The 22,540-nt window shown below is 44.4% G+C and overlaps 1 protein-coding gene across 2 annotated transcripts in view; it reads right to left on the bottom strand.

Moving 5' to 3' along the window:
• Klhl18 (kelch like family member 18) overlaps nucleotides 1–22,540 on the bottom strand; it is an 84,362-nt gene that overhangs the window by 6,185 nt on the left and 55,637 nt on the right. Inside the window, exons 3-8 of one of the 2 annotated variants that reach the window (XM_008830616.2) lie at nucleotides 19,966–20,106; nucleotides 12,878–13,076; nucleotides 10,189–10,349; nucleotides 8,009–8,145; nucleotides 5,475–5,712; nucleotides 877–981 (exon numbers count right to left, since the gene is read on the bottom strand). In XM_008830616.2, coding sequence (XP_008828838.1) covers nucleotides 877–981; nucleotides 5,475–5,712; nucleotides 8,009–8,145; nucleotides 10,189–10,349; nucleotides 12,878–13,076; nucleotides 19,966–20,106 — 981 coding nt within the window. The remainder of the gene's footprint in view (nucleotides 1–876; nucleotides 982–5,474; nucleotides 5,713–8,008; nucleotides 8,146–10,188; nucleotides 10,350–12,877; nucleotides 13,077–19,965; nucleotides 20,107–22,540) is intronic. The other variant, XM_008830619.2, reaches the window with a different exon arrangement.

Genomic DNA, 22,540 nt, shown 5'->3' with positions numbered 1-22,540 from the left:
TACTGGTCTTGGAACCCACTGACCATCTGCTTCTTATGCCCTTTGCCTGTACTTCCATTAAAATGGGCTGATCTAGCTAAGAGACACAAACCATTAAATAAATGTTTCCAAGTATCTATGTTTGGGGTCTCAAGCAGTTGGCCTTGAACTCCTGATCCTCCTACCCCTACCTCCAAATGTTGGGATTATATACATGAACCACCATGTCTGGTTTTTTTTTGTTTCTTTTTTGTTTTTTTTTAATTTAATCAAAAGATTCATTTAACCTAAGATTTTAAAATCTATTATATGTAAAGTATTATAAGGGCACTTTCTACTCTTAAGAAGCTTAAAGCTAAACTGGATGTGGCGGTGCACGCCTTTAATCCTAGCACTCAGGAGGCAGAGGCAGGTGGATCTCTGTGAGTTCAAGGCCAGCCTGGTCTACATAGTGAGTTCCAGGCCAGCTGGGGCTACAGGGAGACCCTGTCTCAAAAAAACCAAAAAAAAAAAAAAAAAAGCTTAAAGCTAGGTGCCATAGCATGTCACTACAGTAGGTGAGGTGGAGGATTACCAAAGTTACTGAGTTTGAGACCTCTTCTCAAACAAGACAAAACAAATCAAAATGAAACAATGCAAAACAAAAGGTGGCAGCTGGGGACCTAGGTCAGTGGCAGAGCACTTGCCTAACAAGTACAAGCTCTGGTAGTAGGAGGCAGTTGTGGGCAAGTGGTTCATGACTATAATATCAGCACTCAAGAGGCTGAGGTGTGAGGATTGCTGAGTTTGAGGCCAGCGTAGGTTACAGTAGGAGACCCTGTCTCAGAAATCAAAACCAACCATACACACAAAAAAGCTGTAGCTCTAGTATTTTATATTGTTCAGTAAGTTACTTACTTGTCCGTCTCAGGTGAATAGGTCTCCACAGAGTTGAGGGAAGAGTTGCCATCGTAGCCCCCACAGACATAGATCTGCCCATCCAGCACAACTGTCCCCATGGCACTGAAACAGACAGAACGGTCATCCCAGCAGCCTGTCATACCCCCTGAAATGTTAACCTGTCAGTTGCCTCTTTCTAGAATAGGCCTTAATCCCAGGTAAACAACCAGGTAAAGGTATAAACTTAAGGCCACAGATCTTCTCTGTGGTTCCTCTTGCCTGCCCCTACCACCTTAGTCCCAGGCTACCTCCTCTTCCAGGCATTTTTCAGTCCTTGATCTACCTGAAATGCTCAGCTCCCACCTCAGCATGCTGAGGGTTTAATTAACATTTTGTTGTTTTTTCTGCTGTTTTGAAAGTCTCTCACAGCCCAGGCTGGACTTAAACTCCAGATGCCAGAGGATGACTCAACTCCTGATTCTACCCCCCAACTACCAGGATTACAGGCATACACCATCACATCCAGCCTAGTTTACTTTAAAAACATTTAATTTATTATTATTATTGTGTGTGTGAGCATGCACCTGGAAGTCAGAGGACAACATTTGGGAGTTGGTTCTCTTCTTCCACTGTGGGTCCCTGGTACTGGGCTCAGGTTGTCAGGGTTTCACAGCAAGCACTTTTACCCTCTGTGCCATCTTATGGCCCTCAGACTAATTTACTTTTAAAATTTTATTTATATTTATTTTATGTGTATGAGTGTTTTGTCTACATGTAAGTGCACTGTGCTGTGCAATGCCTGCAGAAGCCAGAAGAGGGCATAGGATCCCCTGGAACTGTAGTTACGGCAGCTATTAAGGCCATGAGTGCTGAGAACTAAACATGGGTTCTCTGCAAGAGCAATCAGTGTTCTTAACTGCTGAGCCATCTCTCCAGCTCTAGCAGTCTAGTTTACTTTTAAAATCCAAGTCTTCTTTCTCCTCAAAAAAAAAAAAAAGTCCAACTTGCCTTAGAATTACTGTCTCCTAAGCCCTGTGCTCCAAAGTGGCTTCTCTGCCAGGCACTTGTCACAACCATTCATTTGTCCACCAGATTTTCATCAGCTACTTGAAGGGCATGCTGTCCTACACACTAGGTTAAGAGTAGTGAACAAAGCCTGGGCATGGTGGTCCATGTTTGTAATCCCAGGAGGCTGAGGCAGGAAGACCTCAAATTTGAGGCTAGCCTGGGCTACATACAGCAAGACCCTGTTTTGTGGTGGCACATGCCTTTAATCCCAGTACTTGGGAGGCAGAGGCAGAGGCAGGTGAATCTCTGTGAGTTCAAGGCCAGCCTGGTCTCCATAGTGAATCCAGGCCAGCTGGGGCTACAGGGAGACCCTGTTTCAAAAAGACCAAAAAACAAAAAGACACACAAACAGAATAACAAGTGAGCAAGCCAAAGTTCCTGACTACAAGTATTTATGTTTGTCACCATGAGGTGAGAGAAATCTATCTGCCACCTCTTAGCAAATAGGAACTTCTTTGAATTCAGGAAAGGTCTTCACCTGTGTGACTTCAATTGTGATTTTTGTGGTATCCTTTATATAACAGGTCCCAAGCTTAACATGTTTGTTATGTTACCTCTGATTTTTCCTATTCAATTCTTTCTGAAATGTGACACATATTTTTGTTACACGTTGCCCTCCATGGTCCCTTATTTTCTTGCTGGATGAGGCTGTAGCTTCTGTTTGTTATCTGCATGTATCACCCCTTACCACACCCTGCAAAGAAGAATCACTGTCAACCCCCAACACAGGGGCAGCTGGCTGTGGGTAGACAGGGGTGGGGTGGTGGTGGTGTTGGGCTCTTTTCTCAAGGCTGCTTGGGGAAGCCATACCTGGGATCTAAATGACACTAGCCCAATACTGCTGCTCCACATATAAGCTCACCAAAAAGCATAAGTATCCAGAGATCTGGATACATACAATCTTCCATTCTACAAAAAGCCTTATGAAAATTTAAACAGGAATGCTAAGCTGCCTGATTCAGTGTTTTCACATCTGATACTACAGAAGGCTAAAAATGAATCTAGAAAGAACTGGAAACTCAAATGTATCAGGATAACTGTCACCTTTCAAGTACACACAGCAAATCAAACTGATCCAAACACAGTAACAGACCCTCTGAACCTGCCTAAAGAGGACTTGTTTTAAGCAAGGTCTATGAGGAGACAACAAATTTACTATATAAATTTACTTTTGTTTTTGAAACAGGGTCTTGCTGTGTAGCCCAGGCTAACCTTAAACTTTACATCTTCCTGCCTTAGCCTCCTGGGATTACAAGCATGGACCACCATGCCCAGGCTTTGTTCATTACTCTTAACCTAGTGTCTAGAACAGCCAGCATGCCCTGCAAGTAGCTGATGAAAATCCAGTGGACAATTGAATGGTTGTGACAAGTGCCTGGTAGAGAAGCCACTTTGGGGCACAGGGCTTAGGAGACAGTAATTCTAAATATGGACATAAAACAAATTATTTCCTTTTTCGTAGCAATACTGAGGACTGAATCTAGGGGCTAGGCAAGTGCTCTACCACTGAGCTACAGTCCCAGCCCCAAACACAAAATAATATAATTCAGAGTTTAAAAATGGCATGAGAATGAATCAAGAGGTGTTGCACATCTTTAGTCGCAGTACTCATGAGGCAGAGGTAGGCGAATCTCTGTAAGTTCAAGGCCAGTCTGGTCTACACAGCAGGTTCCAGGTCAGCTGGGGCTTCAGGGGACCGCCTCAAAAAGACCAAAAAAAAAAAAAAAAAAAAAAAAAAAAAAAAAAGAGGTGCTCCCAGACTGCAAGAGGGCACCAAATAAGAGGCAAAGACAAGAGTGATGGAAGAAGGGGAAGTTCTAATTGGCCTGAACTGGAATAATCCAGTACAGACATCTGGAGACAGAGTCAAGATGAAAAGATGGCAGCAAGGAAGCTGTCACTGGCAGGAAGGGAAGCTATGTGAGATGTTCGGAGAGAAGTGACTAAAACATTTTAAGGTAACCTATAATTTAAAAAGGATGCATGGAACTGGGCCCACATTGCTAATACCAGGGCATTATCCACAGTACCCAGAGGTCTTTCCTCCCAAACAACAATCCAAACCCACTGACATCAAAGCCAAGAAAGTCACCCGAACAAACATACAGGGAAAGCCAGCTGACTGTAGTCAAAGTAAAAAAGCCACTTGTGGTTGGGGATGAGGGCAATGAGCCCCTCAACCACTGAAAGATGCAAAATGCTCATGGGGCAGAGGGAGACACACCAAGGTGGGGAGGGAGGAAGAACTGTGAGAACCTTCTTGGGAGAAGCACATCTTGTATACATGCTGCTTTCTTCAAAAAGGAATCTACTTAGACCTTTTGTGAATCTGGTCTTACTGCTACAGAGGCAGACTCCTGGTTTATTCATGGCCACATGCTAATACTGCTGAATGTGGAATGTGTGTATCACTTTTTTGTGGCAAAGCCTTCCACACTAACTACTTCCTTACCACACATGCCAGCTTGATCTCTTTTTCCCTTCCCAGTCACATGATCTTACAAATAGAGACCCTGAAGTAGGACAAGGAGAATGGATTTATCTGTGAGGCAAGATGTTAGATCACAGAATTATTCAGAAAGACTATTATTAAAGAGCAACTAGTCCAGGGGTTTTCAAACTGCCTCTTTAAAAACTGCATAATTCTCCTTCCTAAAATTGGACATGTCAAGAAAGTTCAAAATGCAGAGCTGTTCTGGTTAGATGGGCTGGGAATCTAGAACTTCTTTCCTCCATTGGTCCCTCTGAGGAGAGACAGACATAAGAGTAACATTTCAGACTACTCATCCACTGTGCCTGACAGGGGCTTGTCCACTGACACCCTTCAAACAGTAGGGCCCTCCTACCATTGCAGCACATGACGTAAAGAAAGATGCTGCCTGTCATCTTTGGACCAAGAAAGCGAAACGAGATGCTACAGGATACAGGATGTCCTCTGATTCCACTTCTTATTCAGGAAATGTGAGCTAGCAGGGAGTAGCACCAACCAGTAGTCAGACCATGTTCAATGACATAAGCTCAATCCACTTTGCAAATATATCTGTGCTCACATCTGGGGAACATGTGTGACCTTGAGGTACAGAATGATGCTTTGTTTCATGTACTCCCTGGGCAGTAAGAACATGTGTACAGCGTGAGAAGGAAAGTACAAAGAAAACACCCTAGATTTCCTTTCAGTATTAATAAGGTTAAATCTTCCTTATTCAGGTTTCAACTTTAATCCCACCTCTTCCCTGAAATCTTCCAGGTGTTCCAGTCCAGTTTCTCTCCCTCCTCGAATCTTCCATAACACACATTTTCAGTCCTTATCTGGCACTTAAATAACACAACTTCCACATGTCCATGTCTCTGTTCCCCAAGTTTCTCAAAGGACAGGTATTTTATGTTTAAGCGGATGGGGGCTTGCTCCCAGGAGGTGCTGGCAGTGGCTGGCCTGGCTGCAGGATTTCCCCAGGTCAAGCTTCTATTTTACTTTATTAGGTGCCCCTGAATGGGGCTCCCCAGGTGCTCAGTGTGTGTGCTTGGCCTGCACGTGGCTTCCAAAATACCTTCGCTTGCTATTCATGCTCCCCACTCTGGTCCATGTGTCCGTCTCAGGATTGTAGGCCTCCACAGTGCTCAGTCGCAGCTGACCATCATATCCTCCGATGGCATAGAGAAGCCCGTTCACCACAGCCACACCCACACGGCTGCGGGCTGTTGTCATGGGATGGCACTTCTCCCAGCGATTGGCGATGGGGTCGAACACTTCCACCACATTCAAGGAATCACCTGCATAAAAATTTGCTACTCAAATTAAAACAAATGAGACCACTTGTTTAGATCACAGCTACTGGGCATTGGTTATATGGAACATTTGATTCTACTAGCCCTTCCCACAAATTACCAGGGTGTATGGGCCCATTAAGAAATTCTAGCCATGATAAAGACTTTCTTTAAGGAAAATCAGAATCTGACAGGAAGCATTTTTAGTGAGTAGTTTCAGTTGTAATCAGTATGCCTCTTTCTTGAAGCCAACATTAAAGACAAATGAATAGAATGTTTGTCCAATGCAGGAAGTTCCCCAGAGGGAAGGTATGGGTCCCAATGCTAACTTCCACTCACTTTCGTAACCACAGACAACCTGCTCTGTGTCTCCATCCTGTGAAGTTTAAGGCAGAACTGCCAAGAGGATCCAATACATAACAGGTACGATACCTAGCATGGCTCTAGAATATCCTTAGTACTCAAAAATAGCAGTCACAGCGACAAAGAACAAATTCCAACCCTGCCATTTTCCTCCAGTTATAAGGATTATCAACTCAAATCTCTTCCCTGTTGCTTGAGACCATTGAGCACTTGCTATACTCTTGAGTTTACAGAACTGAAGACTTATCTTTTCCAGGTCACACTGTCAACAAACAGAAGCCCACTCTCTACTGTTCATAAACTTTAATTGAAAACAAAACTGTGGACTTCCCACTAATTCTCCAGGAAGGGAGGCGCCCCAGAGCTTTCCTAGAGATGTGACTGTATCTACTACAAGAGCTGCTGGATTGTTGTTTTGATCTTTTTGAGACAGGGTCTCCCTATAGTCCCAGCTGGCCTGGAACTGGCTATTGAGACCAGGCTGGCCTCAAACTCAGAGATCTGCCTGCCTCTGCCTCTGAGTGCTGGGATTAAAGGCATGTGCCACCATGCCTGGCTTGGTGGTGGTTGTTTTTAAGGCAGAATCTCTCCATATAATCCAGTCTGCCCCCAAATTCAAGACCCTCCTCCCTCAGCCTCTGTGGCGCTAGGATTTCAGGTATACAATCAGCCACACAACTGGGCTTGAGCTGCTAATGGGTGGATGTAGAACATGTGTGCGCATCACAGGGGGGTGTAAGAAGGTGACAAAACATGACCGATGTAGCAGATCTGCGGTATTTGGATGATGATCTTTCCCTGTGACATTCTCACAGTTCGACCCAGAGATCCACAGGATGGAATGTGAACAGCCTGATTACAGAACTGGGTGGATCTCTGATTGTACCCTCTCTTGGGATGAGTAAATGCTACAGACGACTTAATGTGAGGGAAGGGCGCTGCTTCAAGAACTAGGACAAGTTTTATTTCTTGCTCTGCCTAAAGCAGCAATTTGTGGGCACAATACCCAAATTCTCTGGGCCTCAATTTCTTCATCTATAAATTTCAGCTAAGGTAACCTCAAAACCATTTCTTGAGACAGGATCCTACTATGTGGCTTAGGCTGCCCTGGACTTAGTGATCCCTTGCAAATGCAGGAATTACAGGTGTCTGTGCCACCATTTTTTTTTTCTTTCTTCCCTTCCTTCTTTCTCTCTTTCTCCCTTTCTTCCCCCTCCGCCCCTCCCCCTCCTCCTCCTCCGGCCTTGGTATGTAGCCCTAGTTGGTTTGGAAGTTACTATGGCCTTACCTGCAGTAATTCTCTTGCCTCTCATTTCCAAGTACTGAGATTACAAGCATGTGTTACATTGCCTGGCTCTTTTTTTTTTTTTTTTATTTGAGACATGGTCTCACTATGTAGCTCTGGCTAGTCTCAAATTCACAGAGATCCACTTGCCTCTGCCTATCAAGTGCTGGAACTATTGGCATGCACCACCATGCTTGGCTGAAATCCAATTCTTTTAATTTTTTTATGTTTTGAAAAATATTTTATTATTTTTATTTAATGTGTGTGTGTTGCCCTGCATGTAGGTAGGTGCACCTGGGTCATGCAGTGCTCATGGAAGTCAGAAGAGGGTGTTGGATCCCTTGGAACTGCAGTTTTGGATGGTTGTTGGCTGCCATGTAAGTGCTGGGAATCAAACCTGGGTCCTCTCAAGAACAGCCAGTGCTCTTAACTGCTAAGCCATCTCTCCAGTCCCTGAAACCCAATTCTTTAAGGCACCTTTGACACTGACATCGATTTAATGGTATGAATATATAATAAGCTCTACTCTAGAGCAATTACATTAAATCAAGAGGGACAAGAGAGGTAACTGTATAAAGAAGAGGAATGAGAAGGGTCAGGCTAGGCTGACTATGTTTCTTCATCCAAGGAGTCCCAGGAAAGGCTCTGCAAAGGGGAGTTGCAAGATACCTGCTGAGTTGAGGCCTCCCACAGCGTAGATGAGTCCAACAATAGACGTGCAGCAGCGAGGCCGAGTTCTGAAAGCTGGCAGGTGGGGCCGGCGCTCTGGCATGAGGTGATAGTCTTTTGCTTCATCTACCAGGTCCCTGGAATAAGGTATAAGATGCTAGGACCAGAGGTGCCTGTTCTGATCATCTCCTCTTTCAGTCTCCCCCTCTGCTGAGTCTTCACCCCTCCGAGTCTCCCCCCGCAGCCCCAGCTGGCCTGGAACTTGCTATGTAGACCAGGCTGGCCTTGAACTCAGTGATCCGACTGCCTCAGCCTCCAGAGTGCCGGGATTAAAGGTGAGCGCCACCATGCCTGGCAGCACATTTACACTTCTGAGCCTGGTTCTTCCACGCCTCAGTGTAGGGAAAACTGGGAGAACTCTTCTGGAGAGTTTAGTTTCTCTGTAAGGTTTAACCCTCAGTCTCTCTCTTTCATCTTTCCTCCCCTCCCCTTCTCCTCCTCCCTCCCTCCTCTCCCACCCACCCCCTCTGGATTGATTTTAGGGTCACATATAATCCTGACAAATGCTGTACTATTGGGCTGCATCCCCAGCACTTGTAGGTTTGTTCTCACAGAACTCAGGTGAGATCAGAGAAAGCCATGCAGGGCTATTGAGATACGTTCAGAAGTGAAGGAGCAAAATGAGCAGAGGCTACCTCAGGTAGTGTGCCCAGAGTGACTATCTTCTAATAGGCACACATTGGGTGTGACTTTGAAAAACAGTGTGGTGATTAAAATGGCAATACTGGGGGAAGCTCAAGCAGCCCAATTTTGTCAGCACTGAGCGCTAGCTTTCCACCCCTATGACCATATCATGGCTCACATTCTTTAATCAGTCACCTCTCACCTGCACAGTGGCAGCTACACCAACTGTTCCAGATGGATTTATAGCCTGCCCTCTAGCCCACTGTCCATACTGAAGACCACACTACTTTTTCTAAGAACCTTCTTTGATATCTACCTGACAGAATAGTTCATGTGCCTCAATGTAACCTCTGAGACCACTGGTCACAGAGTCCCAGCTCCCTCCAGCCACACCTCCCTGCTTCCTGACACATCTTCACAAAGCCTGGACCAAGCACTGATTTCCTCCTGAGCCTGCTGATCACAACCAGGGGTGAGAAAATAGAGAGCTAAGTATGTGTAAAAATCTTGTCAGCAAGGAAAACAAACAAATGAAAATAATCAAAAGAAGAAAAGCCAAAAACCTCACTCCATTGTTAATATGACAAGCAATTGTTTGTTTTTTTTTCTTTTTCTTTTTTGTCTTTTTGAGACAGGGTCTCCCTGTAGCCCCAGCTGGCCTGGAACTCACTATGTAGACCAAGCTGGCCTTGAACTCACAGAGCTCTGCCTGCCTCTACCTCCCAAGTGCTGGGATTAAAGGCGTACGCCACCATGAAACAGGGTCTTGCTGTGTAGCCCAGGCTAGCCTCAAACTTGAGGTCTTCCTGCCTCAAGCATATTGGAAGGATGAACATTTTTCTCTGTTGCCTGAATTTTATCACACTTCATCTTCTGAACTGTGCTGGTAGCTCTACTATGCCAAGATGCTATTGATTTTCTGCTAGGTAGAAGTTTCACACACTAGCTGGGTGTGGTGGCCCACGCCTGTAGTCCCAGCACTTGAGAGGCAGAGGCAGGCAGAGCTCTGTGAGTTCAAGGCCACCCTGGTCTACATAGTGAGTTCCAGGCCAGCTGGGGCTATAGAGAGACCCTGTCTCAAAAAAAACAAAAAACAAAAACCAAGTTTCACATAGTAACAGACAAGACCTCCCTTACATATCACTCATCAAAGGCTAGTGAATGGGTTATTATTTATTGAAGAGGATGAAGGGCTCCAGGAAGTCCCATTTATATACCATGTCAGTTGCCAGTGTGGACAGGGTCAGGGCAGGAAGTATAGAGGCTTGTATATGCACAAACTGCTTAGTGGATGATGATAGAGTGTAATGAAATACCTTAGGGAAGAAAAGCTCCTCTCTTATACTCCCACATGGCAATGCCTCTCTGGCACTACGTAAGTCCTGTGTAATTCATACTCCCTGAATTAAGACTGACCGCTCCAAATCCTTCTTCCCCTGAGTTAGGACAGACAGCCAAATCCTCTTTTCTGCCCATGCAAGGCTGCTCACACTTACCTGCATTTGTGGCAGCAACGCACCAGGTCATCTTGCTGCACTCGGTCTGATAGGAACTGGGGCCGGCAAAGAGGCAGGCGGATATTGGACAGCAGCTCTGGCAGGCAGGGCCCCCTCTGCTCCTGGTCGTATCTGACCCAGGCCAATGCAGCCTCAAAGACCTGTAAGGATCAAGAGCAGATGCTCTGTCAGCTGCCCAGAGACCTTGCTCTTGCCCCCTCAATGTCAATCCTTCCACTTCCTATATTGAAGCAGTTCCTTGGGTGCCTCCATCTTTCCTCCTATTCATGTCTAGAATCCACAGCTTTCTCTCCACTTCTTCTCCAGTTATGCTATTAGGTCTAGTCTTTTGTTTTTGAGACTAGGTCTTGCTATCAGACCAGGCTGACCTAGAACTCATGATCCTCCTGCATGCTGGGATTTTAGGTATATGTCACACACTCATCTTAGGTCCAGGCTTTTGTAATGTAAGCAAGGTTAATTTAAGGTTACTGTAGCAGCTTCCTGGCTTTCATTTTGATTTCCTTTCTACATCACAAAATGTCTCTTTTCCTTCCTTCTTGCTGCTCTTGCACCCTACCAGCTCTAACCCCTCTACCATTCTCTGTACTAGTCAGGCCAAGCCAGTTCCCCCCTGTTCATGCTGTCCCTCACCTTGAATGGCCTTTCCTCTCAACCTCTTCATTTAAGCCCACTCCCCTTCTTTAAAGTCTAGTTGGAGACCCATGTTCTCCAAAAACCCTTTCTTTTTTTAAAAAAAAATTGTTTTTATTTATATGTGTGTGAATGTATGCCACCTGAATGCAGTTCTAAGGGGAGGCCAGAAGAGGGCATTATATCCTTTGGAGCTGGAGTTACAGACAGTTGTGAGCTACCCATCTGAGTCCTGGGAAACAAAGTCTGGTCCTCTGGAAGAGAAGGAAATACTCTTAACCATTGAGCCATTTATCTGGGCCCCAAGGGGTCTTTCTTAATGGCTCTACCCACAGGGATATCTCCCTCTGAAACCCCTCAGCCCTTATAGATGTGCCACTCAAATAAATGTGAGTGGCCCTAAGTAACATTGGTTAGTGGAAGAAGCTAGGAGTCAAACCACCCTGTTGAGACAAGGCTCTTCTTTATAACTATGTTCATGCTGCCAAGCTCAGGGTCCACTTCTCTACTGGTCACTGATATTTAGGGGTAGAGACTCTTCAGACATCTTCAGACATTCAGGAAATTTAGCTGAGTCCGCTAACATCTCAACAGCTTGTCCCCTAGAGTTCATCCGGCTGAAGCCTAGCTTCACAGCAGGTCAAGACTGACTTGCACCCCCGCCTTTCTTGTGCATGATGTGTGTGCATGTGTGTGGGGGTACAGGTACGCCATGGCACCACAGCATGAATGTGGAGGTCAGAGGACAACTGTGGATATTGGTCCTTGCCTTCCACCTTGAGACAGGGTTTCTTTGTTGTTTGCTGCTGTGTATACCAGGATAGGTGGTCTGTGAGTTTCTGGGGAATTCTCCTTTTTCTGCCTCCCACCTCACCAGAGGAGCACTGGGATTATAGATGTGTGCTGATGTGGGTTCTGGGGATTCAAATTCAGGTCTTCGTACTTGTACAAGTGCTTTACCCATAGCCATTTCCCCAGCCCAGGCTTCTTAATTTCATTTTTTTTTTTTTTGTCCTTTGAGACAGGGTCTCTCTATAGGCCCAGCTGTCCTGTAACTTACTATGTAGACCAGGCTGGCCATGAACTCACAAAGATCCACCTGCCTCTGCCTCCCAAGTGCTGGGATTAAAGGTGTGCACCACCATGCCCGGCTGATTTCAAATATTCTTAAGTGTCTCAGACTTTGATTAAACTTCTCAATGGATCGAATGCAGTGATCCCTTAGTGCTTGCTGGGCCACATCCAAACTTCACACTCTGTATTCAAGGCCCTTTACTGCTGGCCCTCACTATCCTCTGCCCCTAATAACACTCTCCATTCTCTTAAACCCACTTACACTACATCCTTGTTGATAGGAAAGGCTTATCCTTTGCTCCTCTCTCGCTACTAATGCTTTATGCTTTCCTCTTAACTTTTCTTGACCTTCAAGAAGATGGGTCTTTTACTTCGCATTTCTAATAGCTTCACCTTCTGTGATGACTATAACCGGCTTTCAAAAACTTCCCCAATTCCACAGTGGGGTGTGTGTGTGTGTGTGTTGAGACAGGGTTTCATGTATTCCAGGTTAGTCCAACTTGTTATATAGCTTGAACTTCTGATTCTCCTGCTTTCATCTCCCTAGTGCTGGGATTACAGGTATGTACAACCACACCTTATTTATATGGTGCTGGGAATCGGATTCAGGACTTTGTACATGCTAGACAAGCACTCTACCAACTGATAAATTCCCCCAACCTCTGGAAAAATCCCACCACTGGTCAAGTATGCTATAATTTCTCTCACCTTACAACAATAATAATAAAACTCCTCCTGACTCATGGCAATTATTATTTATAACCGTAAATATTGGAATTAACCTAAATATCCAAAAATAAGGGATTTAGATTCTAAAATATAATAAAAGTTATAATTAAAAAATCTGTAATAAAACAAAACCCACAATATATAAAGATTGCAGATTTATCATTTGTGTGGGCTCGCACACAGAAGAGCAGCATCCCCTGTGGCTGAACAAGCTGCTGCTGTGCTCACTGACCTGCTCCTCTGACTTCACATTCAGCTCATCCCGAGACAGCAGCTCAAGCACATCCTCCAAGGGCAGGGCCAGGAACTCTTCTGACATAGATACCTCTACAAAGTGCTGGTGAATGAAGCTGTTGGCTGCGTCATAAAGCACAGCACACATCATTGTCTCAGCAAACTGGCGCACACCCAGGCAATTTTTGGGGTGAAGCCTTTTGGGTAGAGGATAAAAAAAAAAAAATTAAAGGAACATTCTTGGGATGTTTTTGAGCAGAGCCACAGAATAATAAATTTTGTTCTTAGCCTTGCTGGAAATGCCTTGTGACAATAGGTGCACATCTTTTTTAAAAATTTTTATTATTTTATGTGTCTGAGTGTATTACCTGCATGCAAGTAAGTACACCCATGTCATGCAATGCCTGCCGAGGTCAGAAGAGGGTATCGGATCCACTGGAACTGGAATTAAGGATGGTTGTTAGTCGCCATGTGGCTTTTAATCACTGAGCCATCTCTCCAACTCCCTTTTAAAGTAGCCCTGGACAGTCTGGCCTGGAAATCACTATGTGGATCAGGCTGGCCTTGATCTCACAGAGATCTACCTGTTTCTGTCTCCCAAGAGCTGGGATTAAAGGCATGTGTCACTACACCCAGCTAGACTTGTCTTCCCATCTTTGATTCTTGGTCACAGTGCTCATGTCAAGGTGGCAGACTCTCGGGAAGCCCTGTGAAGTGGCTGTCACAGGAGAGGGCAGGAGAAAATGACTGTAAAACTTGTTATCACATTCAGCTGCTGTAGTTTCTGGTTGGATGTCTAGGGCACTATTCCACCTTGAGTGGATGAAACACCTTTTCTAACATAGAGATCGTTACACATTTTTCTTTTTTTAGGTAGACTCCATGAACCTGTGTTCAGACCCACAGAACTAACAGCAGCAGCTTCTATTTATTTAGTATGGTCAATGAGTTAAATCCTTTGCTAGGCATTTTTATAGCCATTCTGCAGAATATTTATACTGTTTTTAAGGTGCTATGGATTGAACCTAAGACCTTGTGCACTACATCTTCAGTTCTTTAAGAATCTTTGTAACAGCTGGAGAGATGGCTCAAGCAGTTAGGAAGATACTTGTAACTCTTCCAGAGAACCTGTGTTCAGTTTCCAGCACCCATGTCTGGCAGCTCACATCTGTCTACAACTCCAGCTCCAGGGGATCCCATGCCTTCTCTGGCCTCCACAGGCACCTCCCCTATACATGGCATATACTCACACAGACATACACATATTAAAAAAAAAATCTATATAACGACCCTGTAAATTGCTCTTATTTTATAGTGAAAAATGGAGGGAGGCCCAGGGAAACCAAGAAATGTGCTCCCAGTTCATAGACAATTAAGTGGAGGTGATGAGATGAAGCCAAGCCTCTTGTTCCTGTTCCATAGCATAGGGGCAGACATGTACTCATCAGAGTCTGGGAAATCCTGGTCCTGCCCTTCTCTGAGGAACCTTGGTAGGTCAAGTGTCAGTAATTTCCTCCTGTGGAAAAGATAATGACAACTATCCTCTTCCTAGGGATGGAGCTATGATCAAGAAAGGGCAGTTGGGTGCGGTAGCAGGTGCCTTGTAGTCACAGTAATTGGAAGGGTGAGGTAGGAGGATCACTTGAGCCCAGAAGTTTGAGGCCACCCTGAGCTACATAATCTCTAAAAAATAAAACAGGCAAGGCATGGTGGTACACATCTGCAATCCTAACACTCAGGAGATGGAGGCAGGAAGAGCAGGACTTTGAGGTCAGCCCGTACTACATGAGACCCTGACTCAGAGAAACAAACACAGCAGAGGAGATAACTCAGTAGATAAAAGCTCTAGCTGTGTAAGACTGATGACTTGAGTTTATCCCCAGAACTGGCCAGATGTGTTGATGATGTGTATCTATAATCCTAGCACTCCTACATGAGCCAGCTAGCCTGGGTACTCAGTGCAGCAGCAGACTCAAGATAGATCCTGACTAACAGGTGAAGCAAGAACAGGCTCTGACCTCCATCCATGTGCAGTCCAAATGATAAATAAATGAACAACAAAAATAAAGATTAAAAAAAAAAAAGTACTTTCAGGCTGGGTGTGGTGCCTTTAATCCCAGCACTTGGGAGGCAGAAGCAGGGGAATCTTTGTGAGTTCAAGGCCAATCCAGTCCATATAGTGAGTTCCAGGCCAGCTGGGGCTGCATAGTGAGACTCTATCTCAAATAAGCAAAAAAGTATTTATGGGCAAGTGAAATGGCTCAGCGAGTAAAGGCACCTGCCACCAAGCCTGACAGCAACTTTAATTGGATCCCCAGGACCCATGTGATGGAAGGAGAACCAACTCCCACAAGCTGTCCTCTGACCTCCACATGTGTGTGAGTGTGTAGGCATGTGCCCGCAACACAATCTCTCTTGCTCGCTTGCTCTCGCTCTCAAATAAAAATGTAAAAAAAAAAAAAATAGTGCTTGCTTCAGTGGCACAAATAGCAAAACTGGAACATACTGAGATTTGCATGGCCTCCTCTGTGCATGGTTAAGAAGTAAATTCGACTGGGTGTAGTGGCGCACGCCTTTAGTCCCAGCACTCGGGAGGCAGAGGCAGGTGGATCTCTGTGAGTTCAAGGCCAGCCTGGTCTCCATAGTGAATCCAGGACAAGTGGGGCTACAGGGAGACCCTTGTCTCAAAAAGAACAAAAAAAAAAAAGAAGAAAATTCATAAATTGTTTATTATTTTTACTGATTTTGGAAGAAAAGGTGATATGCAGTGTGTCAGTGTTCATGTTACCCTTTACTGCATGGTTACACAGTTTGTTTGCACTTATTTTAGGTAATTACTATAAATTATAATTATGGACACTGCATCAAATACAAAAAATGCTATTACCTATATAAGTATAATAAAATTCAAGAAAATCCTAAATAAATAAAAAAAAATTTTGATATTTATTATTTTTATTTTATGTGTATGTGTGTATTGCCTTGTGTAGGTAAGTGCGCCTATGTCGTGCAATGCCCACAGAGGACAGGAGAGGCTGTTGGATGCCCTGGAACTGGAGTTTCGGACAGTTGTTAGCGGCCATGGGGATTCTGGGATTTGATTCGAACCCAGGTCTTCTGCAAGAACAACCAGTTTTCTTAACCACTGAGCTTTTATGTGAATGAATGTATTGCCTACATGTGTGTAAGTGTACCTGTGTTTGGGCCGGGCATGGTGGCGCATGCCTGTAGTCCTAGCACTTGGGAAGCAGAGGCAGGTGGATCTCTGTGAGTTCAAGGCCAGCCTGGTCTACATAGTGAGTTCCAGGCCAGCTGGGGCTGCAGGGAGACCCTGTCTCAAAAAGACCCCCCCCAAAAAAAGGGAGTTGGAGAGATGGCTCAGTAGTTAAGTGTGTTTTCTGCTTTTTCACAGGTCCTGAGTTTGGTTCCCAGAACCCATGTCAGGTGGCTTACAACTGCAACTCTAGCTCCAGGGGATCCAATGCCCATTGCCCTCTTCTGGCCTCTGTGGACACCTGCACATGCACACACACACACACACACACACACACACACATACACACTGAATGTAGGCAAAAGCACTCAGTGTCTAGCATGAAGTTAGCTGTTGCTTTAATTTCTATTGTTTGTTTTTCTTAATTCCAAATGAGCCAGTATGGTTCTGAATTCTTGGTGACAGCAGCGGACTCTTGGGGGATCAAACTCTTCTTGTTTTTGACTTTGTGACTGTTAATATATGGAAGGAGATGGTAGATTAAAAACTGCCTAGCCAGCCAGGTGTGGTGGCGCATGCCTGTAGTCCCAGCACCTGGGAGGCAGAGGCAGGCTATCTCTGTGAGTTCAAGGCCAGCCTGGTCTACATATGGGGCTACAGGGAGACTCTGTCTCAAAAAATCAAAACAAAACCCTGCCTAGCCTTTCTTTTCTTCAATAACGCTTCTTTACACAGACATACACGAGCCTTGACTGTCCTGGACCTCACTATGTAGTCCAGGGAAGTGGCCTCACACTGGCAATCCTCTTGCTTCAGCCTTCCGAGTGCTGTGATTACAGGCACAAATGATCACATCTGGCTCCTAAATATATTTTTAAAGACCAAGGAAATAAAAGCCCCAGGTGGAGCATATAGACAAGACAGCACAGTCTGGGAGGAAGACAGGGTCAAGGTCAGAATGTCACTCCATCAGTCATCTATCAAATAATGCTTTTTTCCTAAAGCACCTATACTGGTTGAGTGAGATGTTAAAGCACTTTACAAATGTAAGGCAATAAGAGGATAAACCTGGGCTTCCAGCATGTGCTTGGCACATACTTGATGCCATTGCTCTGGCATCAAGCCAGCACCACAGACTGGGAACTGAATGGAGTCCACGGATGTGGGAAGATGAGCAGCGCCGCTACCGGCATTCCTTCCACCCTCTTCTCAGGTTAGGATTCTGATTCAGAATCTCTGATCTGCTTGGTTTGATACTGAATACTGATTATGCCTTAATGAATTGTGCTACTACACCTGATAGGAGGGAGAATGGGAAGTCTGCTTGTGAGGTTGTAAATGGAAAGGAAGAGACAGCTGCCACACAGGAAACAGGCCCATTTAGGAGGATGGAGACTAGAAGGAGAATTAAACCTAAAGGGGAAAGAGACCCAGATCTCTCATTAGCCCCATCCATAACCATCTTCCTCATTGATACAGCTCAACTTTGTCAGTAAGGAGAATGCATAAGATGCAGTAAGTTGAAAACAAGAAGCAGGGACTTGATTAAATAAGTCACTAGAGAGGCAGGCAGATCTCTGTGAGATCGAGGCCAGCCTGGTCTACATAGCAAGTTCTAGGTTAGCTGGGGCTACAGGGAGACAAAGACAAATAAATAGTAAATAAAAAAATAAATAAATAAGTCACTGACTTGTTTCACTGATGCACTTGATTTTCAATCTAGCTGAGGACTGAAGATGTAGCTCAATGGTAGAGCACTTACCTAGCATTTGCAAGCCTTGGGTTTGATTCCCTAGCACCTCAAGAATAAGAACACCCAACACAATCTAGTTCTGAGAGAGGAGTGTCAGAAACTTACTTTAGTGTCCACATAAAAGCCAGGAGGTCCATGTATCTGCAGTCTGGGAAAATGTTCATAAGACAAAAAAAAAAAAAAAAAAAATCAACTGCAACATCAAATGTGGGGGTGAAGCAACAGGCAGAAGATCCAATAGGTCAAGCAGCCTTAGGAATCACTGCTCTAAGAACTGTGCTGCCATTACAGCATCTCTATGCTGTCATGCCCAGAATGGTCTTCCTCAAGGCATTGGCAATCAAACCTGGAAACAGACAGGCCCACATGTTTGTCTTAAAAGGTATGTGGAAAAGGGAAGCTGGAAGACCTCACTACAGTCTACAGCCAGGCTCAGAAGGAGAGAAACAGTAACTACCAGAGAGAACACAGAAAGTAGGCCAGGCTTCTGGGGTATATGTAGGGAAAAAGACAGGAATAAAGTAGGGGCTTGAGTCTCCGAAGAGGTCCTGCAGGGATGAATAGAAAATATTGAAGAAAGACTCAAATCATCAGGCTTTAAGTGCTTGTTCCTCAGATGCTAATGTGACATGTAAAAACTGCACTGATCTAAAAGTAACTGTTTTTAGGTAGGTGTGGTGGCTCACACCTATAATCCCAGGGTTTGGGAAGTAGAGGGGGAAGACTGCTGTGAGTTCAAGGATAGCCTGGGCCATAGAGTGAGACAGATCTCAAAAAAATCAAAAAACAAAAATAAAACAAAGGAACTGTTCAGCATCTTTTAGGTGACAGTGCCTTATGACAGCCTGAATCTAGTATTGACAGTGATGACCTCAAGAGCCCCTAGGTGGAACTGCTGTCCCTTGATGAAGGTGTAAGAATGGCCAACTTAATCCTTTCCTCAGAAAGCCATTCTCCAAATTCTATGGGAACAAAGAGACGAATCAAGTTCAGTCTGTGTCCTTAGGCCCCATGAATGGGTATGAAAGACAATGTGCCTCACACCTCCCCACATGCATCCCTTCAGCCTGCCCTAGAAGGTGTCCCATGGCAGGGACAAGCCTGGCTCTGGGATAATACCATCACTACAAAGTTTCCATCACATAGGACCACTGACCCCAAGATGAAACCATTTCCCCTGACCTTAGCTGATGGGCACCTCTTATTTGAGGCATCACCACCACAGTCACTATATTTTGGTGCACACATGACTGCTCAGTGATGCCCATAAGCACCACGAAGGTAGGATGTAGATGGCCAGCAGGGGCCATAAAGTGTCTCAGTGAGTGGGACTGTAGTTTCGGAACTTGTAGGGAGATGGGGAGGGGAGGTCAGCTTTAAGAGGGCAGAATTGAAGTGGAAGGCATGCTGGCCATCAGCCAAGCAAGGAGGCTGAACCAGGAAGAGCAACATTCAAACAGAGGTAGGTGCCTTCTGGTTTCTCTCTGCCGGTGTTCAGCCCAAGCCCAAACTCTTGTCCTCAAGTCTCGACCAGAGATGATAGAGCACTGTCCCCTGAGGAGGAGGAAGTTTTTTTTTTTTTTTTTTCTGATTAGTTAAAAGGTCATAGAAGAACACATAAGGTCCTTTACCAAGCAGCAGAAATAGTGGGGTATAACATGGTCATCACCCTAAAAGATCACATGATGACTGTTCTCAGTGAACAGAATGGGACAGAAAATTCTATGAGAAGTTAGGCGACCTCTAAATGAGCTGCAGGAATAAAGAGGAAATTTAAGAAATTCATGGAGGGCTAGGTATCTATACAAACATGGAGATGACTATGGAACAGTTAGGGAACCCCACAAAATCAGCTTGGTGAGAAATTAGCTAAATTAGTGGCTGATCCAACTGGAGAGGGAAGATCAAAAGAGGTGTATGTAATGCCACAGGAATATAGGCAAGGCTATGTAAAAGCCCAAACAGGTGGGCTCTGCCCAGTACTGATTTCAAGAAATGCCACTTCTGCAGAGTAACCTTCCCAGCTCACTGTTCAAAACACTCCAGATACACCACTAACTCAGTAAAGTGGCAGAGAGTTCTAGAACAGAGCATGCTCCCTACCATCTACTCTGCTTACCTTTCTCGGAGGAATGTGCAACAGGCATCTTTGATGTTTTGCAGCTGCAGGAAGCTTGCACCCATCAGCAGTGACTGCACATTTTGCTGGTCGATGGCAAGGTTGCCATTGTAAGCAAAGTTGATCAGAGCCTCCAGGGCACTAGGGGAAAGAGGGAAAACTATGAGAAGCTCTTCAGAGATGAGTCTTGGCCCATGGATGATTTAGCCCTACCTAAACTGCTATGAGGACCTGGAGAACAGATGGGCCCTAATCAAAAATTCATTTAGGGGCTAGAGAGATGGCTCAGTGGTTATGAGCCCTTGCTGTGCAAACATGAGGCTCCGGAGTTTGAATCCTAGCACCTACAAAACAAGTCAGCATTCCATGAATGCCTGTAATTCCAGCTCCTAAAAATCTGACACGCTCTTCTGGCCTCCCTGTATGCCTTTTATAGGCACACTTAACTGCACACACATACATGCACATAGCAGGCACACATACACAAATTAAATAAATAAATGAATAAAGAAACAAATAAAAATTTAGGATTCATTTAGCTGAGCTGGGTATGGTGGCACATTCCTATAATTAGGAGGCTGAGGCAAGAGGATCCCAAGTTCAAGGTCCAGCCTGGGCTCAACTGAGATCACAAAACAAACAGCTTTATTGAGGAGATAAATATATATATTTAAAGATTTTATTTATTCTTATTATATGTGAAAGAGTGTTTTGCTATAGTTAAGGATGGGTGTTAGCTGCCATGTGGGGCTGGGAACTGGGAACTGAACCAGGGTCCTCTGCAAGAAGAGTAGGTGCTCTTAACCTCTGAGTCATCTCTCTAACTCCAAGGATATACTAAAATGAAATAATTATTTCATTGTAGCCAAAGACTCATTCTAGCTCATTGTGGTGGTGCCTGCCTTTAATCTCAGTACTTGAGAGGCAGAGACAGGCAGATCTCCCTCTCTACATAGCAAACTCCAGGCCAGTCAGGGCTATATAGTGAGATCTTATCTCAAAACAATGATTCATTCTACCAATAACTGTCCAAATAATTTTATTGCAGAAAATTATAAAAAGGGAAATCATTCACAAACTCACTATTGAAAAAGTTAAGGTGATGATTTTTCTAATTTTGCTTATAATCTGTATATTTAAGTTATACAGATACAATCATAAAATAATTTATTAAGCCCTTTCTCATATTGCTACACTGGCCTCATGTTTACTGTTTTGGGTAGTTACTACATGATATTTCAACACTGGAATACGTTGTAATTCATTGCCTGTATTAGTAGGCACCATAACTATAACCATCTTATTGCCACTATATTTTTAAAAATTATTTTTGTTTGGGAGTGAATTCCTTTAAAATATTTTATTCTTTTTATTTTAGGTGTATGAGTATTTTGCCTGCATGTATGTAAATACAATGCCCATGGAGGCCAGAAGAGGGCATCAGATCCCCTGGAACTAGAGTTACAGATGGTTGTTAGCCATCATTTGGGTGCTGGAAATTGAACCCAGGTCCTCTGCAAGAACATCCAGTGCTCTTAACCACTGTTCAGCCCACTAAATTTCTAGAATTTCAGATTTTAAACTTTTAATTCTGGGCTTCCAATTCTCACTGAGGATGAAATCCAAATTCCAACCATTGGGGCTATGTGAGTTCTGGCCCTTCTCCATCTTTCTGACCTCATAACCTTCTATTCCTTCCTCACCTCATTCTAGTCCCACATTCTAAACAGGCTCTTTCTTACCTTTTGCACTGGCTGCTCCCTCTGTTTGGAGGGCTGTATCCTTAGATAATTCACTCATCTTATTTTACTAACCACCTTGAAATACCACAGACCCCACCATCATTTTACTGTTTCCTTTTTCCCCCCTTCTTTTACTTTTCTTCTTCTTCTCCAGACAGGGTCTCATGTAGACTGACCATAAACTCACTATGTAGCTGAGGATAGCACTGACTTTCTGATCTCCTGCCTCTGCAGTGCTGGGATTATAGGTGTGAGCCACCACAACCTGTTTATACTATGCTAGGTCTACAACCCAAGATTTTGTGCATGCTAGACAAGCACTTCACCAACTGAGCTGTACCCAAACCCTGCTTTGCTTTTTGCTGAGGACTTCTACTCCTACCCATATCACTGTATATCTGCCCTAAGGTGTGCAGATTATAGCCACTCAATTTTGAGTGAAGCACTTGAAAACACAGGGCGATTAGCACAGCTCCTTCAGACACGGGCCTCAAAGAAGAGGAACACACAATTGATCGCGGGATCCCCTGCTAAGTTTTTCCTTACAAGCAACTGACCTAACATTTCTGCCTTGAAGTGGATATGCATGCTCTCCACATATTGGGGCAGATCACCTTATGTCATTGAGAAGGTACGGGGTCTCCTAGTTCCTTTCCCCACGGGATTTCACCAGTATGAAATTAAAAAGTTAGGTAGCAAATGGCCAGTGGATTTGACCCACTAGGCTTCAATTTTCTGATCTGTCAACTGTAGAATCTGTGACATTCTAGATCTATGTTGTCCAATATAATACGGTAGCTAATCTTAGGCACACATTAATATTTAGAATTTAA

This window comes from Nannospalax galili, unplaced genomic scaffold (genome assembly GCF_000622305.1).
Source record: "Nannospalax galili isolate Female #2095 unplaced genomic scaffold, S.galili_v1.0 scaffold1050, whole genome shotgun sequence".
NCBI classification, from domain to species: Eukaryota; Metazoa; Chordata; class Mammalia; order Rodentia; family Spalacidae; genus Nannospalax; species Nannospalax galili.
Note: the sequence above shows the minus strand (reverse complement) of the source record. Positions and strands in the feature narration are given on the sequence as shown.